The following is a 17,599-nucleotide window of genomic DNA, read 5'->3' on the forward strand; positions in this document are numbered from 1 at the left end:
ATTCTATTCTACTGTGTTTTAGTCAATGCCACTCCAACATTGTGAATAGTTAAGATACTACTGTTAGAGCTTGGAACACAAGCATTTCGCTACACCCGCAATAACAATGCTAAATATGTGTACGTGACCAATAATATTGATTTGTGTGCCTTTCCAAATCATGCATTTACCCCAGGTGGACCAATCAAGTTGTAGAAACATCAAGGATGATCAATGGAAACAGGACACACCCGAGCTCAATTTCGAGTCTCATAGCAAAGGGTCTGAATACTTGAAAATAATGTTTATTATTTTTTAAATTGTCCCCCGCCCCAAAACAAATGTGTTTCGTCATTATCTGTATTGTGTGTAGAATGAAGAGGATTTAAAACATGTATTTAATCAATTTTAGAATAAGGTTGTAACGGCCTCCTGAGTGGCGCAGCGGTCTAAGAGGGGTTTGGCGGGGAGGGAATTTTACTTGGCTCATCGCGCTCTAGCGATTCCTTGGAGGACCCGGCGCATGCAAGCTGTAGTCGGTCGTCAGTTGAACGGTGTTTCCTCCAACATATTGGTGCGGCTGGCTTCCGGGTTAAGCGAGCGGATGTTAAGAAGCGCTGCTTGGCGGGTCATGTTTTGGAGGACGCATGACTCGATCTTCGCCGAGCCCGTTGGGGAGTGCAGCGATCAGACAAGATCGAAATTGGGGAGAAAAAAATAACAAAAAAATCTATTAAAAATGCCGAATGCACTGTATGCCTGGACGCATTGAAGCGGTTCTGGCGGCTCGTGGTGGATGTATATAGTTAGCCAACATCTCAAAGTACAGCCTAGGTGATTTGTCCACACTGACGCTGAAATGGAGGCGTCAGAAAATATAGACAAACTTTTAATTACATAAAAAGGCTTAAAGGCAGTCATGTTTGACAAATATAATGTAAGATAATTAACTGTTGACATACTCAAGGCACGGTTCGTTCAGAACAAAATGGTCACAAGAGCTGCGAGAACAACATCAACCACAACCACCGTGAAATCTGAACTGAGGCAATCAGCATTTTAAAACAATTTAACCATAAACGTAATTGTTTAAAACCTGGAGGTTGTATGTCATTTTGAGGTCTTACCTTGTTCCAAAGTAGCCTAGCAAAAAATCAGACCATAAAATATTGAGGGAATGATTTTATAAACAGATCCTTATGCCACGGAAACCAGCATTTCTAGCATGTTCTATTGGGTTTCTATCAACTTTAATTCATAGTCCAGCAGCCCAAGACAATCCTAGTCATATTAGCAACCCATGCTAGCTGTTGCATCTTTAGATCTCCCCTCTTTCTAAATGCTCATCTCGGTCACATAAAACCACTGACATACGGTGCGCTTTTTAGAACGGCTCCCGCCAATTGCATTTTGGAACATTCGAGTGTAGCCTATACTGCATTGTGCGCATTTCTGCGCTTACAATGGGACGGCGCCCCTTGGACCGGGCGCAGCCAAAAGCATATTTGGCAGTGGGGAGATACGAGCATAAAACGAGGAACTGATTCTGTGGTGCAAAGCAAGAAAGCATGTAGTTGCTTGGCGCTTTACAGTAGGAAATCAAACTAAACATGGCATATTATTGGGGGGTTCAAATTGACCCGTTGCGCCGCAAGTTACACACCTGCCCGAAGGGTCCCTGTGTAAACTGGTCTTCAGTACCCTGTAACAAATCAACACAAATTTAACAGAGGATGGTTATGATTAAAAAAAACATCACACACACACACAGGTCTCTCAAGACCAGGATTGGGAAACGTAAAGTAAGTAAAACCAGACGGAGTAAAAAAAAACAAGAGCAGAGCTAATAATAGCGGCCATTTTGTGTCGCAGTTTCCCCAAATACCTCTCAAAACTGCTGCAGTCTAAGGACCAGGTTTCTCTTGAAAACATACTCCATCTAAATGGGATACATTTGATTTGATAAAGACAAGGTTCAATTAAAATGATTGTGGTTCTTCAGCAGTGTAACGCATAGCGGAATATGTCTGGAAACATTCTAGTAAACCTTACAACCACGGTGAAGGCTTGGGGAGGCAGGTAGCCTAGTGGTTAGAGCGTTGGGCCAGTAACTGAAAGGTTACTAGATCAAATCACCAAGCTGACGAGGTAAATATCTGCCGTTCTTCCCCTGAACAAGGCAGTTAACCCACTGTTCCTATGCCGTCATTGTAAATAAGAATGTTCTTAACTGACTTGCCTAATTAAATAAAGGTTAAAGAAAAATCTTTTTTTTTTTAAATTAAAAGGATGTATGGGGGATCCTTAAAACAATAAGTCAATCACATTGCTAAATCAATCTGATTTACTCCAGGATGTTTGAGGATGCTATAGAAAAACGTATCATAGCTCATTGTAGTTTTCAGTTCATAATTATTCATATTACAATTTATTCTATATTGAAAGAAAAAAAAGAATAAATCCAGAAGCTAGAAGGACAATATGGAATGTATTTTCAGTAAATAAAATAAAGCTCCAACTGTCACACCAAGTCTGCTTTATTTCACCCACAGATATCGTGTCAAATAAAGCACCATCATATATATATATAAAGTTTTATATATATATATATATATATATATCGTTTTCATATACACCGCCAGGCAACAACTAGAGAAGATTCTTTACAGAATCAAGTTTCTTGTGGTTCTTTTTTAATGTACAGGTAAACTTAGTTTGGATATTAACCACAGAAAAAAGCAAGGCAACTTTTGCCTCTTTCATAAAGTACAAAACTGGCACAGAGGACACCATTTTATACAGAGTAAAAATGCAATAAAATTAAATTGCATACAGAAGAGACTAAAATTTCTGTAAACCTTTCCCCGTTACAGCAACCTCAAACAAATAAATCACTTCAAAAAGAACTCTGAAATCAGTTTAAAAAAAACTTTCTTTTTGCCCTTAGAAAAAATGTGCTATAGTTTTTTTTATAACTTGATCTTTTCGTCCAATGGATCGGCGGCTGAGCATGTTTAGTCATTTGGGAGCATGCCGTCTAGCGCCATCTGTCATTGAAGCCGGAGAGGAGAGATCACGTGACATACCAGAGCACAAGAGCCAATCGATAGAAGCACATCAGCAGAGGCCAACGCAACACACACAGAAAAGGGAAACGACAAACAAAAGGATGAAAACAGAGAAAGAAAAGTGTTAAACGAAAGAGCATAACTCATTTAGAGAAAAGAAATAACAGACAAAAAAAGATATTAAAAGGGCTCATGGTGCTGACAGCAATAATGGTGATGTCACGAGGAGGCGGAGCAGGGCCCTTTCCCAGATAGTTTTGTAACCACGGCGATAGTGGCCTCCACTGTCCTGTAGAGCATTTCCAGCGTGTCCGGAGGCGGGGCCGAGTTTGTCAGAGCCTGCGAGGGGGCGTGGCTACTGCACCCTGGGACCTCTGGCCCCTCTCCTGCTAGCCCCAGGGCAGATGGGAAGGCCAGGTCCTCCGAGGCCAGGGCGGCCGAGCCTCCGCAAGTCTTAGAGCCCGTCTCCCTCTCCTCCTTTGTCTCATCCATTGCCGCCGTTGCTTCCCTCCTCTCTTCCTCCTCCGCTCCTGCCATGGCTGCCTGCTGAGTCTGAGACGACTGCGGCTCCTCCCCTCCCTGTCCGCTGTCGCCGTACGACAACTCTCCCGTCTCCGGGAGGGAGGAAGAGGATGATGATGAGGACGACGAGGAAGAGGAAGCCTCCATCTTCTCCTCCTTGGGGGAGGCGTCCCCTGGGGGTTGGCTGCAACTGGTGGCAGCGGTAGGATCCGGTGAGGGCGGGTCGTGCTCGGTTCCCGGGTCGATGAGGGACGAGGAGTCCCTCGTCTCTGTGTCCGAGGTGCTGGTGGGAGTCAGTGCCTCCTGGTGCTCCGGCTTCAGCTCGACACATGTGGGGAGGGAGGAGGAGGTGGAGGCGGCGCAGGTGGGTCTGGAAACAGTCACACCCCCGGTGCTGGTGCCGGCGCTGGTGCCCTCCCCAGGGCCGTCGTCGCTACTCATCCGCCGGCGCTTCACTGGGGTGGCGCCCTCTTCCTCCGCTGAGAGAGAAGAAACTCCGGTGATTAACCTTCACATCTGTATACAGGTACTACCATCATTAGCATTTTCAACTTCAATTCAACATTTCCCAACGAGTTTAAATGATACAGAGTCCAACCCTGTTATCTGCTTACACTATTATGTGACAATAGGCTGAAAGGGACACCACACTTGACTACCATCAAAGCGTTTAAATGTTTTTGACAGTATACTGTATGCATGAGTCTGTGTCGTACCTTTGGCCTTGCGGTCCTTGGCCTCCTGTTCGAGCGCGCTGCGTTGCTGCACACAGGCGCTACACTTGGACAGCAACTCCTGCAGGGCCGGACCCAGAGCTGGGTCCATCGCCTGGGGGGTGTGTATGGACAACATCAACGCCAACGCTCGCAGGTCCTGAAGAGAGGGAGGGAGAAGGACAAAAGAACAGTGATTATTTAGTAGAGAATAGCATTTGAACAGGGAATGACAATCTAGTAAGGCATGACTATGGAATTAACAATTACAGCATGAATAAGGCCTGAATAGTGCATTAACAGAAAGTGAATAAGGCATGAATAGTGCATTAACAGAAAGTGAATAAGACGTGAATAGTGCATTAACAGAAAGTGAATAAGACATGAATAATGCATTATCAGAATGTGAATAAGGCACGAATAGTGTATGATCAGAATGTGAATAATGCACGAACAGTGCATGAATAAGGGGTACTGACAGCGTTGAGGAGGCCGCTGGTCTTGCTCAGCTCCAGGCGGTGCGAGGCCAGCTCAGGCTGTAGGCTGTGGTACTCGTTCAGCAGGTTGGTCACCAGCAGACTGATCAGGTTGGCGCAGCTGGGGCCTGACAGCACCTGGCTCTGGACCTGAGAGATGACACACACACACACACACACTTACGGGCATGCACTCGCAAGGCACATCAACTTGGTATTTAAAGTAGCAAGGGGTTAGCCTGAGTCCCAGATCAGATTATGCAGTCTTGCCACCATCATTGGGGTCATTTGAAGTTGACAAGACGGCAAAACAGATCTGGGACTCAGGCTACGCATGAAACCTTGGTAAAGGGTGCACTTCGTCATTGGATGCATAAATGAAATGACAGGCTATAAAACGGGCTAAAGCAGAGGCTGTCAGCGTTGAAATAAACGGAGGGTAGCGATGGCTCCAAGATGGCTACCTTGTGCAGGAAGCAGGTGAGGAAGGAGTAGGCCATGTTGTTGTTGAGGAAGGTCCTCTCATCCATTAGGATGCACTTGATGTACTCGCCGAACGCCGGGTCCTCGCACAGAAGCTTCACACACGTCTTAGCCAGGGCTGACTACAGAACAGCATAGGAGAGGTCAGTGACAATGTACAATTAGTGTGTTTGTAGATTTTGATGCGTGTTAAGTGTGTTTGTAGATTTTGATGCGTGTTAAGTGTGTTTGTAGATTTAGATGCGTGTTAAGTGTGTTTGTAGATTTAGATGCGTGTTAAGTGTGTTTGTAGATTTAGATGCGTGTTAAGTGTGTTTGTAGATTTAGATGCGTGTTAAGTGTGTTTGTAGATTTAGATGTGTGTTAAGTGTGTTTGTAGATTTAGATGTGTGTTAAGTGTGTCAGTAGATTTTGATGTGTGTTAAGTGTGTTTGCAAGTGAGAGAGAAATAGTGTGAGTGACTGTATTTGAGTGAGTGTTAAAGTGTGTGTTAAAGTGTGTGCGTATGTGTAAGTGTCTGTTATTTACCTGAGACTGGCAAAGCTCCGTCCACAGCTTGGGGAAGAGGGCCAAGTGCAGAGGCAAGCCCTCGTACGCTATCAGGACACCTGGAGTCAGAGAGATATGGTCATATTGAAGACCCCAGATACACAACCACACAGCCTCTTAGGTCATTAGATATAGAAACATTAGAAATGCATCCACACACAAACCCCCACTTACTCAGTTTGACAAGGGTCTCCGTGAACTTCTCGCAGTTGATGGCGACTCGACACAGCAGGTGGATGAACTGGTGGTAGGACAGAAAATAGTCTTGGAGCATCCGGTCATACACCTCATCTTTACCCTGAGAGAGAAGAGAGGAGAAAGAGAGGAGAAAGAGAGGAAAGAGAGGAGAAAGAGAGGAGAAAGAGAGGAAAGAGAGGAAAGAGAGGAGAGAAAGAGAGGAGAGAAAGAGAGGAGAGAGAGGAGAAAGAGAAAGGAGGAGAGAGAGAGGAGAGAGGAGAAAGAGAAAGGAGGAGAGAGAGAGGAGAAAGGAGGAGAGAGAGAGGAAAGAGAGAGAGGAAAGAGAGAGAGAGGAGAGAGAGAGAGGAGAGAGATGGAAATTGATGATCCTTCTCAACGACAGCAAGACTACACCAGCGCAAACATACACACGGAATGAACAGACCTTGAACTGCGAAGAAACACGTATACATAAACCACTTCATTTCCCCCAGAGGAAACTTCAGTTGTGGCACTATCGGGCACCGTTTCCACTTACCCAACCCTTCTTTTAACCAGGTAGGACCGATTTCACTTAAGACAAGACACCAGGTAAGCTATCGAGAACAATCTACCCAGAAACAAAGATCCTCTTCGGCATTAAGACCACTGGTCTGTCAACTACCATCAATACTTAAGATGAGTTTCGTGCCAAAGACGGTCTTCATGTTAAGAAACTGACGAACCGGCCAAGAGACACAAAGCAGTGGTACTATTCAGAGAGACACACCTTGCTGGTCTCCACCATGGAAGGCAGGAGACACATGTTGAGTTCAGGTCTGGGAGGCCGGATGTTGTTCTTGCCTCCCATCAGCTTGATGTTCTCTCTGCAGGGCAGGTAAGGCCCAAAGGACACTGCACAAAGAGACAGTCACATTCAGACGAATCACAGAGGGACAAATCCTACCTGGTCTTTACGCAAATCTACAGCAACATTTATGTCAACGGGAGATTTGAAAAAAAAAAAAAAAAAGGGCATGTTTATTTTCTTTCTCGATATCTGTAGGACATTTGAGAGACTGCCTCGGGCACGGAGAGGCCAGGACAGTCAGACTCCCTGGTACTCTGGTTCTCCTAGTGCATGCCGGAGGTTACAGACAGAGCCGGGGTCCTTGGGATAGCATGCTGCTACATATAATATGTGAACTGTGTAGTATTATTAAATCATCATTATTATTTTCATGATTGCTTGTGTTGGTCCTCATGATCAAATCAAAGTTTATTTGTCACGTGCGCCGAATACAACAGGTGTAGACCCTACAGTGAAATGCTTATTTACAGGCTCTAACCAATAGTGCGAAAAAAATGTATGTGTGTGTGTGTGTGTGTGTGTGTGTGTGTGTGTGTGTAAGTAAAGAAATAAAACAGCAGTAAAAAGACATTTGAAAATAAGAGTAGCAAGGCTATATACAGACACCGGTTAGTCAGGCTGATTGAGGTAGTATGTACATGTTGGTATGGTTAAAGTGACTATGCATATATGGTGAACAGAGAGTAGCAGTAGCGTAAAAAGAGGGGTTGGCGGGTGGTGGGACACAATGCAGATAGCCCGGTTAGCCAATGTGCGGGAGCACTGGTTGGTCGGCCCAATTGAGGTGCATAAGTTATTAGTGTAGCAGTTGGAGGGGGACTCACTAGGGATGTTGCTGTGGTGGTAGGTGCAGTGGTTGTGCTGCAGGAAGGGCACCAGCGTGTGCAGGAAGTCATGGGGACTCAACAGGACCAGCTCCTTCAGAACATCTGGACGAGGGAACAGACGTACACAGGAACTACTAGTGACATCACATCGAGCGATTGGAATTGTTCCAAAGGTCTATTGTATATACGATGTGGAATAGTTTAGAGGGGAAATGTGTTCAAATATTATCCAAACGGTGTGTGTGTGTGTGTTCGTACCCAGGCAGGCGTTGCGGAGCTCCGGGGGGCTGTAGGAGTTGAGGAGGGTGAGCAGCTTGTGGGAAAAGTCGATCCTCTCCTGCCACTGGATAAGAGCCTGCTTCACGTCTACAGGAGAACAACAGAGGTTATACAGAGACTTTACATCAGGGTCCTTAAATAAAATGCAAGTCATTGAGCTCTAGTTAACAAAAAGGCAAGGACACAGGGCTTATTCACAAGGGGGTGAATCCTAACTTTCACTTCAGTCAAATGTTCTCTTAGTCATTAGTCATGCATTGATGTCAATGGGAGACAGAACATTTGACTTGGAAATTAGGTTTTGCTACAAGGTAGGTGGTCAGTATAGAATAAATATCTTCAAAGTAATGACTCGGGACGTCGGTTGTGGCATGAAAGCTTATTTTTAGTAATAATACTTGTTCACATTTTACCACTTTAGATTCTACAAAACAATAAAAGAAAGTTCCTAGCAAAAGCCAGGATACTTGTCACATAACTGGCATGTTCTTTTTTTTTTACTACTTCCTGTCGCAAGGCATTCTGGTACTTGCAGTCAATAGCGTAATCCAATACTAATTTATACAACAGAAACATATACATAGTTCTCTCAATCTCCATCACATGAATTCTAATACAATTTTACTCTTACATATGTAACTGAAAAATAAAAACTCAAATAAAATATCTTGAGATAGAGCACAATGAATGAACTGTAAACATGAACTCTGTAACCCATTAAAGTTACAACATCCAGAGAGGAGGGGGAGGGTAGCTTTTGCTGACCTTTGCGCTGCAGATAGGGCCGCGTGGCCTTGAGTACCGACAGGAAGATGGACAGCAGCTCCACCAGGTCCCCCGTCACATGACACGCTGTGGCCTCGTGGTACATCATGTGCAGGGTGTTGAACGACTGCAGGAAGTGGAGAGAGAGAGAGAGGGGGGGGGGGGGGGGACGTCAAATGACAGGCAACAGTTTATGTTTGAAATTAAACCTACATTGACACTTAACGTTCCTACATTTTACAGTAAAATATTATTTTACTGGATACAGTTCACAATGAAGAAACTATCACAAACTACTAACATCATTTGCAGGGTGTTGAATGACTGCAGGATGGAGAGAGAGGGGGGGAGGGGCATGTCAAGTGACAGGTCAGGATTTATTTAACAGCTGATGTCATGATAAACCTCTATGGACACCCTTTACTTTGAGAAACTTTAAAAAATATCTAAAATCTCTTATATTGGACATAAACTACATTAAACGCTCATATTATTTACATTTTGAACCCGTTAACACCAACCAAAACTTGATTTCCGCTAGCCGAGTGATGAACGAGACTTGGAAATGTGACGAGTCTACCCCCAACCCCACTTTCCTAAAACTCAAAACTATAATATACAAACCAGTGAAATGACGCAATGTATAAATGGTTCAATATTAGCCTAATGACCATAATTAGTAAATGTGTGCAGAATGTCTCGTCGTACCTCTGTCATGAGGATGAGTCCTCTGTTGAAGACCACCAGCAGTCGGTCCTCATCGTTCTCCAATAACACACGGAAGGCACTGGGAGGGAGGACACAAAACACCAGATACATTATATCATAGACATATACTGGAGTTCACATAGCTTTCATTTCAAATGAAAGGCAGTGCCCATATGATTCTCTAAAAATGCATCAGACATTTCCCTGGTTAAGTTGCTGTGTGTTCATATTTTAAAACTCTGCAGATGCTATGTATCTGGGCCGTGTTCATTAGGGCATGCAATGGAAAATGTTTTAAAACGTTTTGCAACAAATGATTGTGTCCTATTGGACAATTCCAGGTAGTCCCCGTTTCAGTCCTTTTTCTTCCATGTGGTGCCTTATGAACATGACCCTGGTGGCAAGTGTGAGTGAGCGCGAGATCTCCCCCCCCCCTCTCTGCGCGCGCGAGATCTCCCCCCCCCCTCTCTGCGCGCGCGAGATCTCCCCCCCCCCCTCTCTGCGCGCGCGAGATCTCCCCCCCCCCCCTCTCTGCGCGCGCGAGATCTCCCCCCCCCCCTCTCTGCGCGCGCGAGATCTCCCCCCCCCCCCTCTCTGCGCGCGCGAGATCTCCCCCCCCCCTCTCTGCGCGCGCGAGATCTCCCCCCCCCCTCTCTGCGCGCGCGAGATCTCCCCCCCCCCTCTCTGCGCGCGCGAGATCTCCCTCCCCCCTCTCTGCGCGCGCGAGATCTCCCCCTCTCTGCGCGCGCGAGATCTCCCCCCTCTCTGCGCGCGCGAGATCTCCCCCTCTCTGCGCGCGCGAGATCTCCCCCCTCTCTGCGCGCGCGAGATCTCCCCCCTCTCTGCGCGCGCGAGATCTCCCCCCTCTCTGCGCGCGCGAGATCTCCCCCCTCTCTGCGCGCGCGAGATCTCCCCCCTCTCTGCGCGCGCGAGATCTCCCCCCTCTCTGCGCGCGCGAGATCTCCCCCCTCTCTGCGCGCGCGAGATCTCCCCTCTCTCTGCGCGCGCGAGATCTCCCCTCTCTCTGCGCGCGCGAGATCTCCCCTCTCTCTGCGCGCGAGATCTCCTCTCTCTCTGCGCGCGAGATCTCCTCTCTGTGTGTTACCTGATGAGTGTGGTCCAGCAGGAGCGGCCGTCCAGACAGCGGAGGTAGCAGCTGATGGTGGTCTTCTTAAACTGCTTGACGTCCTCCAGCTCCTCCTCCCTCATGTCCGACCGCTGGGCCACAAACAGCTGCATCAGGTTGAACAGCTCCTCCACCGCCTGCAGGGGGACAAACACACACCAGACAGTGGTCAGAGATTCAACAGAGACAAACTCAAATCAACCTCATACAGGAGTCAGAGAGCCCATCTAGAAACATCTCAGAGGCCTAGCCCCCACTATTACCCATCTGATCTCTTCATGAAGTGCCTATGGGATGTTTCTGGACAGGGCACATGCCTGATGGGGTCATATACATAGGCAGCATAACAGAGGGGTGAGGCAGTAAGAGAGAAAACAGATAGCCTGACAGTCACACGGATAGACAACACACACCAGCACCCAGTCAAATCAGGGAATCTTCCCATTATACACAAAGGGACAGAGTCAGTCAGACCACCCACCCCTGGGTACTGGCTGGCGTGCGGCGTCAGGTTCTTGAAGGCCCACTGGATGTTCTGGTGCGAGGCCAGCTGGCGGGTGAAGGCGGGCGACTGCTCGCAGCACATCCTCAGGATGCCGTAGTACGCCGGCAGCATGCCCCGGTTGAACAGCACCACCTGTTGGGAAAGCAGGCTTTCAGACTCGCCTCTAGCGACTGGCCCACCTTTCTTTGACTGTTGTGTTCCTGCTAGTAACATTTTTACATTTACCACTTGTTCCTGGGATAAACAGCGAAGATAAAGTTATGTTTCAGAGACTGCCGCTCTACGCCAGTCGAAGGCGCTTCTTTGCACCGAAGGTTAAAACTACTGAACTGTTGGACGTAGGGGAAGGGAATTTGGTAAACATTAAGTTGGAATGGACAGTAGTCTGTGGCAGTAGCGTGGTAGCTGTTGTGGCAAACATGCACTACACAACTCATCACCTATTTGAGGTAGAATCATGCTTCAGATGGGTTTCTATTGCTAGGACCTCGTTGCCTCTGCTCACAGCTAGATGTATTATTTTTTTAATAATTAGGGTATCTCTGCAGCTATATCTATTATTTCTACCTCCTGGTCGTCGTGGTCGGCCAGGATGTAGTTGAAGGCGATGTTCTTAGTGACCACGGGGTTCTGGACGACCAGCCGGACGTTCTCGGGACACTCCATACACACGTTGTGCCAGAAGGAGAGCAGGGCCTGCTTGTTGTGGTTAGTGGCGATGGCTGGTTCAGACAGCTTGGGCTGAGAGAGGGGGGGGGGGGGGGGGGGGGGGGGGTGGGTTAACATGGAGAAAGATCAGAGAAGTGTTCTTACTGCAGCTCACTTATTTCATTACCATCACTCGCGTTATTCTTCAGTAAGGTGTGTATAGGTGAACACACCACAGAGGAAGAGAAAAAGGAAGCACACAAATCTAAAAGTAGTTAATATGCTTCATTTTTTTATTTGAAGTGTACGCCTTGAGGTGTACTAAATACCTGTATTTATTCTAGTGTAGTGCAGTGAATACACAAACAGACTTCTAATGACTTCTATGAATAATATGCAAATATAATGCTAGTCTAATTTATCACACTCAACTCTTCCCAACGCAAACAAAGCCCTTTCACCCCCCCCTCACCTGGAAGAGGTTCCACAGGTCCATGAAGTAACCGGAGAACATGAGCTTCTCCTTCTTGGAGATGAGACAGTAGGTCATGAAGCTGAAGTACTGCACCAGCTTGGTGGTCCCATGCACCGCCGCGTCCACGTACAGCTTGGCCCGGCCCAGCAGGCCCAAAAGCAGGTTGTACACCTGGTACAGGAGCCAAGGGAAAGATTGGAGCTATTACTCTGTATTTTTCAATTTCCATACAAAATAAACATAACGTCAAAACAGCTCCTATGAAACACAGACAATTCAATCTAAAATCGTTGTACATGAACAATACAATTTCTTTAAAAGATACAGTAAGTCTCCTTTATGGGTTGTAAATTAAATCCACTAATCCCAGTATCAATAAAATATCAGTCCTTGAAGTCTTCGAAATAGAAGATATCATCCAAAGTCTGAGAAGGTGATCAGAAAATACCAGGAAATGGTTATTATTGCCGAGACCTGATTGGTCGAAACGTTGTCACTAATGATGGACACCGTTTGACCTGAGCCCATTTAAAATGGTATAATTAGCTCATTAGTGGTAGTAATCTTGTTATGGGTTAGGTTGTTGGAGCTTGTGTGTTATTGTAGCGGCAAGGGGAAGTACAAAGTGTCGGTCTCAGGTCACACTCTGAGTGCTGTATATTAACATTCTAAGGAAGTAGGTAAGAGAGCAACAGTCGGGTTGATGTTAAGCCAAGTTTGATGTTGAGTTCCACCTCAGAAACTATGTGAGGACAAGAGTTGAAGAGGGAGGAAACATCTGTGGGGGACCAGAGGGGCCCCAACGACACTAACTACAGCGCGCTCTCTCACACAGACACAAAAGGTTCTGGACACCAACAAAGAGGCACAGACCTAGTTTCCGCCCAGCAACAGAAACTAATGGTTTATCTTAGGAAATCTGCCTAGTCGGGGTATAAATATATATGCTTGTGTAACTTGCACGCAAGGTCGGTCCTTGCCTTTCTGCCGCACTAGGCGAGACAAAAAAAAAGTCCAAAAGACGTCAGCTCAAGCTTTTATTTTACCGTTATTTTACCAGGTAAGTTGACTGAGAACACATTCTCATTTACAGCAACGACCTGGGGAATAGTTACAGGGGATGAATGAGCCAATTGTAAGCTGGGGATGATTAGGTGGCCGTGATGGCATGAGGGCCAGATTGGGAATTTAGCCAGAACACCGGGGTTAACACCCCTACTCTAACAATAAGTGCCATGGGATCTTTAGTGACCACAGAGTCACAACACCCGTTTAATGTCCCATCCAAAAGACGGCATCTTACACAAGGCAGGGTCCCTGCTATTTTTTTAGACCTGAGGAAAGAGTGCCTCCTACTGGCCCTCCAACACCACTTCCAGCAGCATCTGGTCTCCCATCCAGGGACCAACCCTGCTTAGCTTCAGAAGCAAGCCAGCAGTGGGATGCAGGGTGGTATGCTGCTGGCTTACTGGGGTGCAGCCTACCATGTCGGCCAGCCATGGAATTTTATGAATACCCATACACGTGGTAGGCCCACCATTAGTAAAACAGGCCGTTGCATTGGCTTTATTAGTCCCGATTCCTGTGACTAATCAATTTGGCTATTGAAGCTCCGAATAACAGCCACCCAACTTTATCAGGAGTTATCGTGAGCCTATTTGCAATGTGTTTGCACAACAGGAAATATTTGAATTTTTCGCAATGATCAACTTGTCAAAAATGTACAGACACACTGATCATGACAATAGGGTGAAACTAGCAGTTGTGATAGTAGATTCTATACTGTCCATTTTACTTTGACCTGTCCTGTTAAGGACATATTGTTTGTTAATGTGACAGAGTATTTTTTAGTTTGATTGGGTGCAATTTAGTTTGATCAGAGAAACCTGCATGATGTAAAAAGTGTCCGTCTTAATAAATTGTCCAAATTTTATCTGCAGCCTGTAGACTACAGAAAAGGCCACGTACTCATTCTACCATATGCTTTATCGGCTACATGATTTGCGTTAGATTTTATTTTTGACCGAACGTTGATGGAGGGCCGCATCTCTGCAATAGCACCCTGGAGAAGCACGCTGGGAATGGACAAGCAAAATATTTTACGCCCCCCCGTCTTTGACAACGTGGGCACTGCTTATCACAAGGCGGCATCAGCATTCACCTAAAAAGCCCATATGCCACTGGCCGAGAGAAATTTTCATTGTTTTAGGGCAGAATTGTGTGAGGTTTTATGTGTTTTTGTTGGTGCCAGTTTAGCTCAGAAAATGCCGCCCTCAATCTGCAGCCATAGGAGGACGTCTAATCCTGCTCGCCGGCCCCGTTGGCCCTGTTGTATTTTGCTGACGCATCCAGTTGGATGAATAAATCTGCTCTGAGCAGATTTATTCAAGCTCGGTGTCCGTCTGTACCTTGAGTAGAACCCAACACTATTAAAACACAGGGAGACAGGATCGCAGTGTGTAACCGTACCTGGTGGAGCACCACGGTGGTGTCGGGGGACAGGGGCAGGTCCCGCGTGGGGATGTGGAGGGAACGCGTGGAGCGGAACATCTGCCGGAACGAGTTGCTGGGAATCAGGGAGACCAGGAGGTAGGCTGCCGCTAGAGGGACAGAGGGAGAACTCAAGAGTTAGAGCAGCGTTTTGCCTAAATGTCTGTCCATTTTTATTTTTCCAGGCTAACTACACACAATCGTTCTTTTGCTAGAGCGAGAAGAGAATGATGGGGGATGAGTGCAGTGGTACACCTAGCTCTCGGTTGGTTCTCTGTGAGAGGTGGGGATGGAAGCGAGAGAGGGAGTAACAAATAACACACAAGATGAAAGGGCACTTTTGTAACCGGTTTTAGGGCATAGTTTTATGGGGAGCTTTTGTAACCTACACTGTATATCTAAAAGTATGTGGACACGCTGCTGACAGCTGTATAAAACCATTTCATCTCCATAGACAAGCATTGGCAGTCGAATGGCCTTACTGAACAGCTCAGTGACTTTAAACGTTGGACAGGCCAACAAGTCAGTTGGTCAAATTTCTTCCCTGATAGAGCTGCCCCGGTCAACTGTAAGATCAGATAGATGTAGGCAAGATTGGCCAGGGGGTTGAAGCACCACATACCTGTGGCGTTGTGTTGTAGTGAAATCTTTATTTAATACGTTTGCTTTATGGACTTCTTTCAAAGACGTCATTGCAGCGCCATCTACCTGTTGTATTTATTTACTTGTTTATTTGTGAGGGCAACTCCTCTACTCAAATGAACTTTGTTATTGTTGACGGCAACGTTATTATTCTGAAACCCCTGCTTTTGTACTATACTCTTGTTTTATTCCGTTGAATGAAAGGTTGAGAGACCACAGCTCAATTTAGACTGCAACTATGTAACAGTTGTCTTAAGAGGCTGCACCATTCATCTCAGAAGTACGTGTTCAGCAAGTGGAAATGTGTCTGATAAGCAGTAACAAGTTTGTTGATGGACATTTATACTGAGGTTTAAGTTTGAATACATTTAAGATGTACTTGGTCATCACTGCTACACATAATACCTCCCTGTATCCGGTGGCAACCTGACCCGACAGGAAGGAGAGGAGAAAGCCACTCTTGCACAGCACCACTTTTTAATAAGAACGTTGATACTATGGAAAATAGAATGATGAACAAAAAGCACCCTATTTTGAAGTGGAAACGTCTAGGAGCAACAACGGCTCAACCGCAAAGTGGTAGGCCACACAAGCTCACAGAACAGGACCACCGAGTGCCCGTAGGTCGCAAAAAACGTCTGTCCTCTGTTTCAACACTCACTACAGAGTTCCAAACGCCCTCTGGAAGCAACGTCAGCACAATAACTGTTTTTAATGGAACTTCATAAAATGGGTTTCCATGGCCGAGCAACCACACACAAGACTAAGATCACCATGCACAATGCCAAGCAACGGCTGGAGTGGTGTAAAGCTCGTCGCCATTGGACTCTGGAGCAGCGGAAACACGTTCTCTGGAATGATGAAACACGATTCACCATCTGGCAGTCCGACGGACTAATCTGGGTTTGGCAGATGCCAGGACAACGCTACCTGCCCCAATGCATAGTGCCAACTGTAAAGTTTGGTGGAGGAGGAATACTGGTCTGGGGCTGTATGTCATGGTTCGGGTTAGGCCCCTTAGTTCCAGTGAAGGGAAATCTTAATGTTACAGCATACAATTACATTCTAGACAATTCCGTACTTCCGACTTTGTGGCAACAGTTTGGGAAGGCCCTTTCCTGTTTCAGCATGCCCCCATGCACAAAGCTAGGTCCATACAGAAATGGTTTGTCAAGATCGGTGTGGAAGAACTTGACTGGCCTGCACAGAGCCCTGACCTCAACCCCATAGAACACTTTTGGAATGAATTGGAACGCTGCGAGCTATGCCTAATCTCCCAACATCAATGGCCGACACCACTAATGCTCGTGGCTGAATGGAAGCAAGTCTCCGCAGCAATGTTCCAACATCTAGTGGAAAGCGTTCCCAGAAGAGTAGAGGCTGTTTTTGCAGCAAAGGGGAGACCAACTCCATATTAATGGCCATGATTTTGGAATGACATGTACGACGAGCAGGTGTCCACATACTTTTGCAGTGTAGTTAGTAAGAACTTCCAGACAGAGAAAGACATCACAAGTGCTCTTACAGGTGCGGACACGGGGGTAGTTGTGGGCCAGTAGGAAGCGCTCCACCCAGTTTTCCATGTTCTGCAGCACCCAGCTGTGAGCCAGCTTGTTCCTGGGGGTCTGCACCGCCAACCAGTCCAGACACTGGCTAGGGTTGTACTCTATCACCTGGGAGAGAACACACACAACAAATATTTTTGGCAACGGCATCAAGATCAACTGAAATAACTTGATAATGTGGATTAAGGTCAAATAGATGGATACATTGATGTTTAACTGAAGTACCTTGATAAAGAACAATGAATCAGATGAACCCCCTCAAAGACCATCACTAAGCTAAGGACCCTGGGACTGAACACCTTCCTTTGCAACTGGATCCTGGACTACCTGTCGGGCCGCTCCCAGGTGGTGAGGGTAGGCAACAAGACATCCGCTTCGCTGACCATCAACAATGGGGCCCCTCAGGGGTGCGTGCTTAGTCCCCTCCTATAATCCCTGTTCACACACGACTGCGTGGCAACGCCTAACTCCAACACCATCATTAAGTTCGCTGACGAAACGACGATGGTAGGCCTGATCACCGACGACAAGACAGCCTATAGGGGGGTTAGTGACCTGGCAGTGTCAGCAAGACAGAGCTGATCAGGGACTACAGGAAACGGAGAGCCGAGCACGCCCCCATCCACGGGCTGTAGTGGCGTGGGTCGAGAGCTTCAAGTTCCTCACTAAGGAATTAACATGGTCCACACACACCAGCACAGTCGTGAAGGCGACAAAATGCCTCTTGCCCCTCAGGAGGCTGAAACGATTTG

General features: G+C 46.6%; 1 protein-coding gene and 1 long non-coding RNA gene across 2 annotated transcripts in view; both read right to left on the reverse strand.

Annotated features, from left to right (window-relative positions):
• Nucleotides 1-264: 264 nt before the first annotated feature.
• LOC120065505 lies at nucleotides 265-2,209 on the reverse strand. The gene is made up of 2 exons (XR_005478682.1): nucleotides 1,107-2,209; nucleotides 265-636 (listed from the first exon to the last, which is right to left on the reverse strand). It is a non-coding gene; the product is annotated as an uncharacterized LOC120065505 (long non-coding RNA).
• Nucleotides 2,210-2,388: 179 nt separating this feature from the next.
• The window catches only part of usp34 (ubiquitin specific peptidase 34), a 63,054-nt gene continuing 47,843 nt past the window's right edge, over nucleotides 2,389-17,599 (reverse strand). Inside the window, exons 62-78 of the mRNA XM_039016551.1 lie at nucleotides 16,808-16,955; nucleotides 14,620-14,750; nucleotides 12,148-12,321; nucleotides 11,595-11,768; nucleotides 11,004-11,159; nucleotides 10,502-10,659; nucleotides 9,397-9,475; nucleotides 8,689-8,815; nucleotides 7,903-8,010; nucleotides 7,642-7,746; nucleotides 6,737-6,861; nucleotides 5,965-6,088; nucleotides 5,770-5,849; nucleotides 5,223-5,363; nucleotides 4,762-4,908; nucleotides 4,286-4,442; nucleotides 2,389-4,048 (exon numbers count right to left, since the gene is read on the reverse strand). Of these exons, the coding sequence (XP_038872479.1) occupies nucleotides 3,267-4,048; nucleotides 4,286-4,442; nucleotides 4,762-4,908; nucleotides 5,223-5,363; nucleotides 5,770-5,849; nucleotides 5,965-6,088; nucleotides 6,737-6,861; nucleotides 7,642-7,746; nucleotides 7,903-8,010; nucleotides 8,689-8,815; nucleotides 9,397-9,475; nucleotides 10,502-10,659; nucleotides 11,004-11,159; nucleotides 11,595-11,768; nucleotides 12,148-12,321; nucleotides 14,620-14,750; nucleotides 16,808-16,955 (2,916 nt within the window). The 3' untranslated portion in view covers nucleotides 2,389-3,266. The remainder of the gene's footprint in view (nucleotides 4,049-4,285; nucleotides 4,443-4,761; nucleotides 4,909-5,222; nucleotides 5,364-5,769; nucleotides 5,850-5,964; nucleotides 6,089-6,736; nucleotides 6,862-7,641; nucleotides 7,747-7,902; nucleotides 8,011-8,688; nucleotides 8,816-9,396; nucleotides 9,476-10,501; nucleotides 10,660-11,003; nucleotides 11,160-11,594; nucleotides 11,769-12,147; nucleotides 12,322-14,619; nucleotides 14,751-16,807; nucleotides 16,956-17,599) is intronic.

The sequence above is a fragment of the Salvelinus namaycush genome, chromosome 2 (genome assembly GCF_016432855.1).
Source record: "Salvelinus namaycush isolate Seneca chromosome 2, SaNama_1.0, whole genome shotgun sequence".
Taxonomy (NCBI): domain Eukaryota; kingdom Metazoa; phylum Chordata; class Actinopteri; order Salmoniformes; family Salmonidae; genus Salvelinus; species Salvelinus namaycush.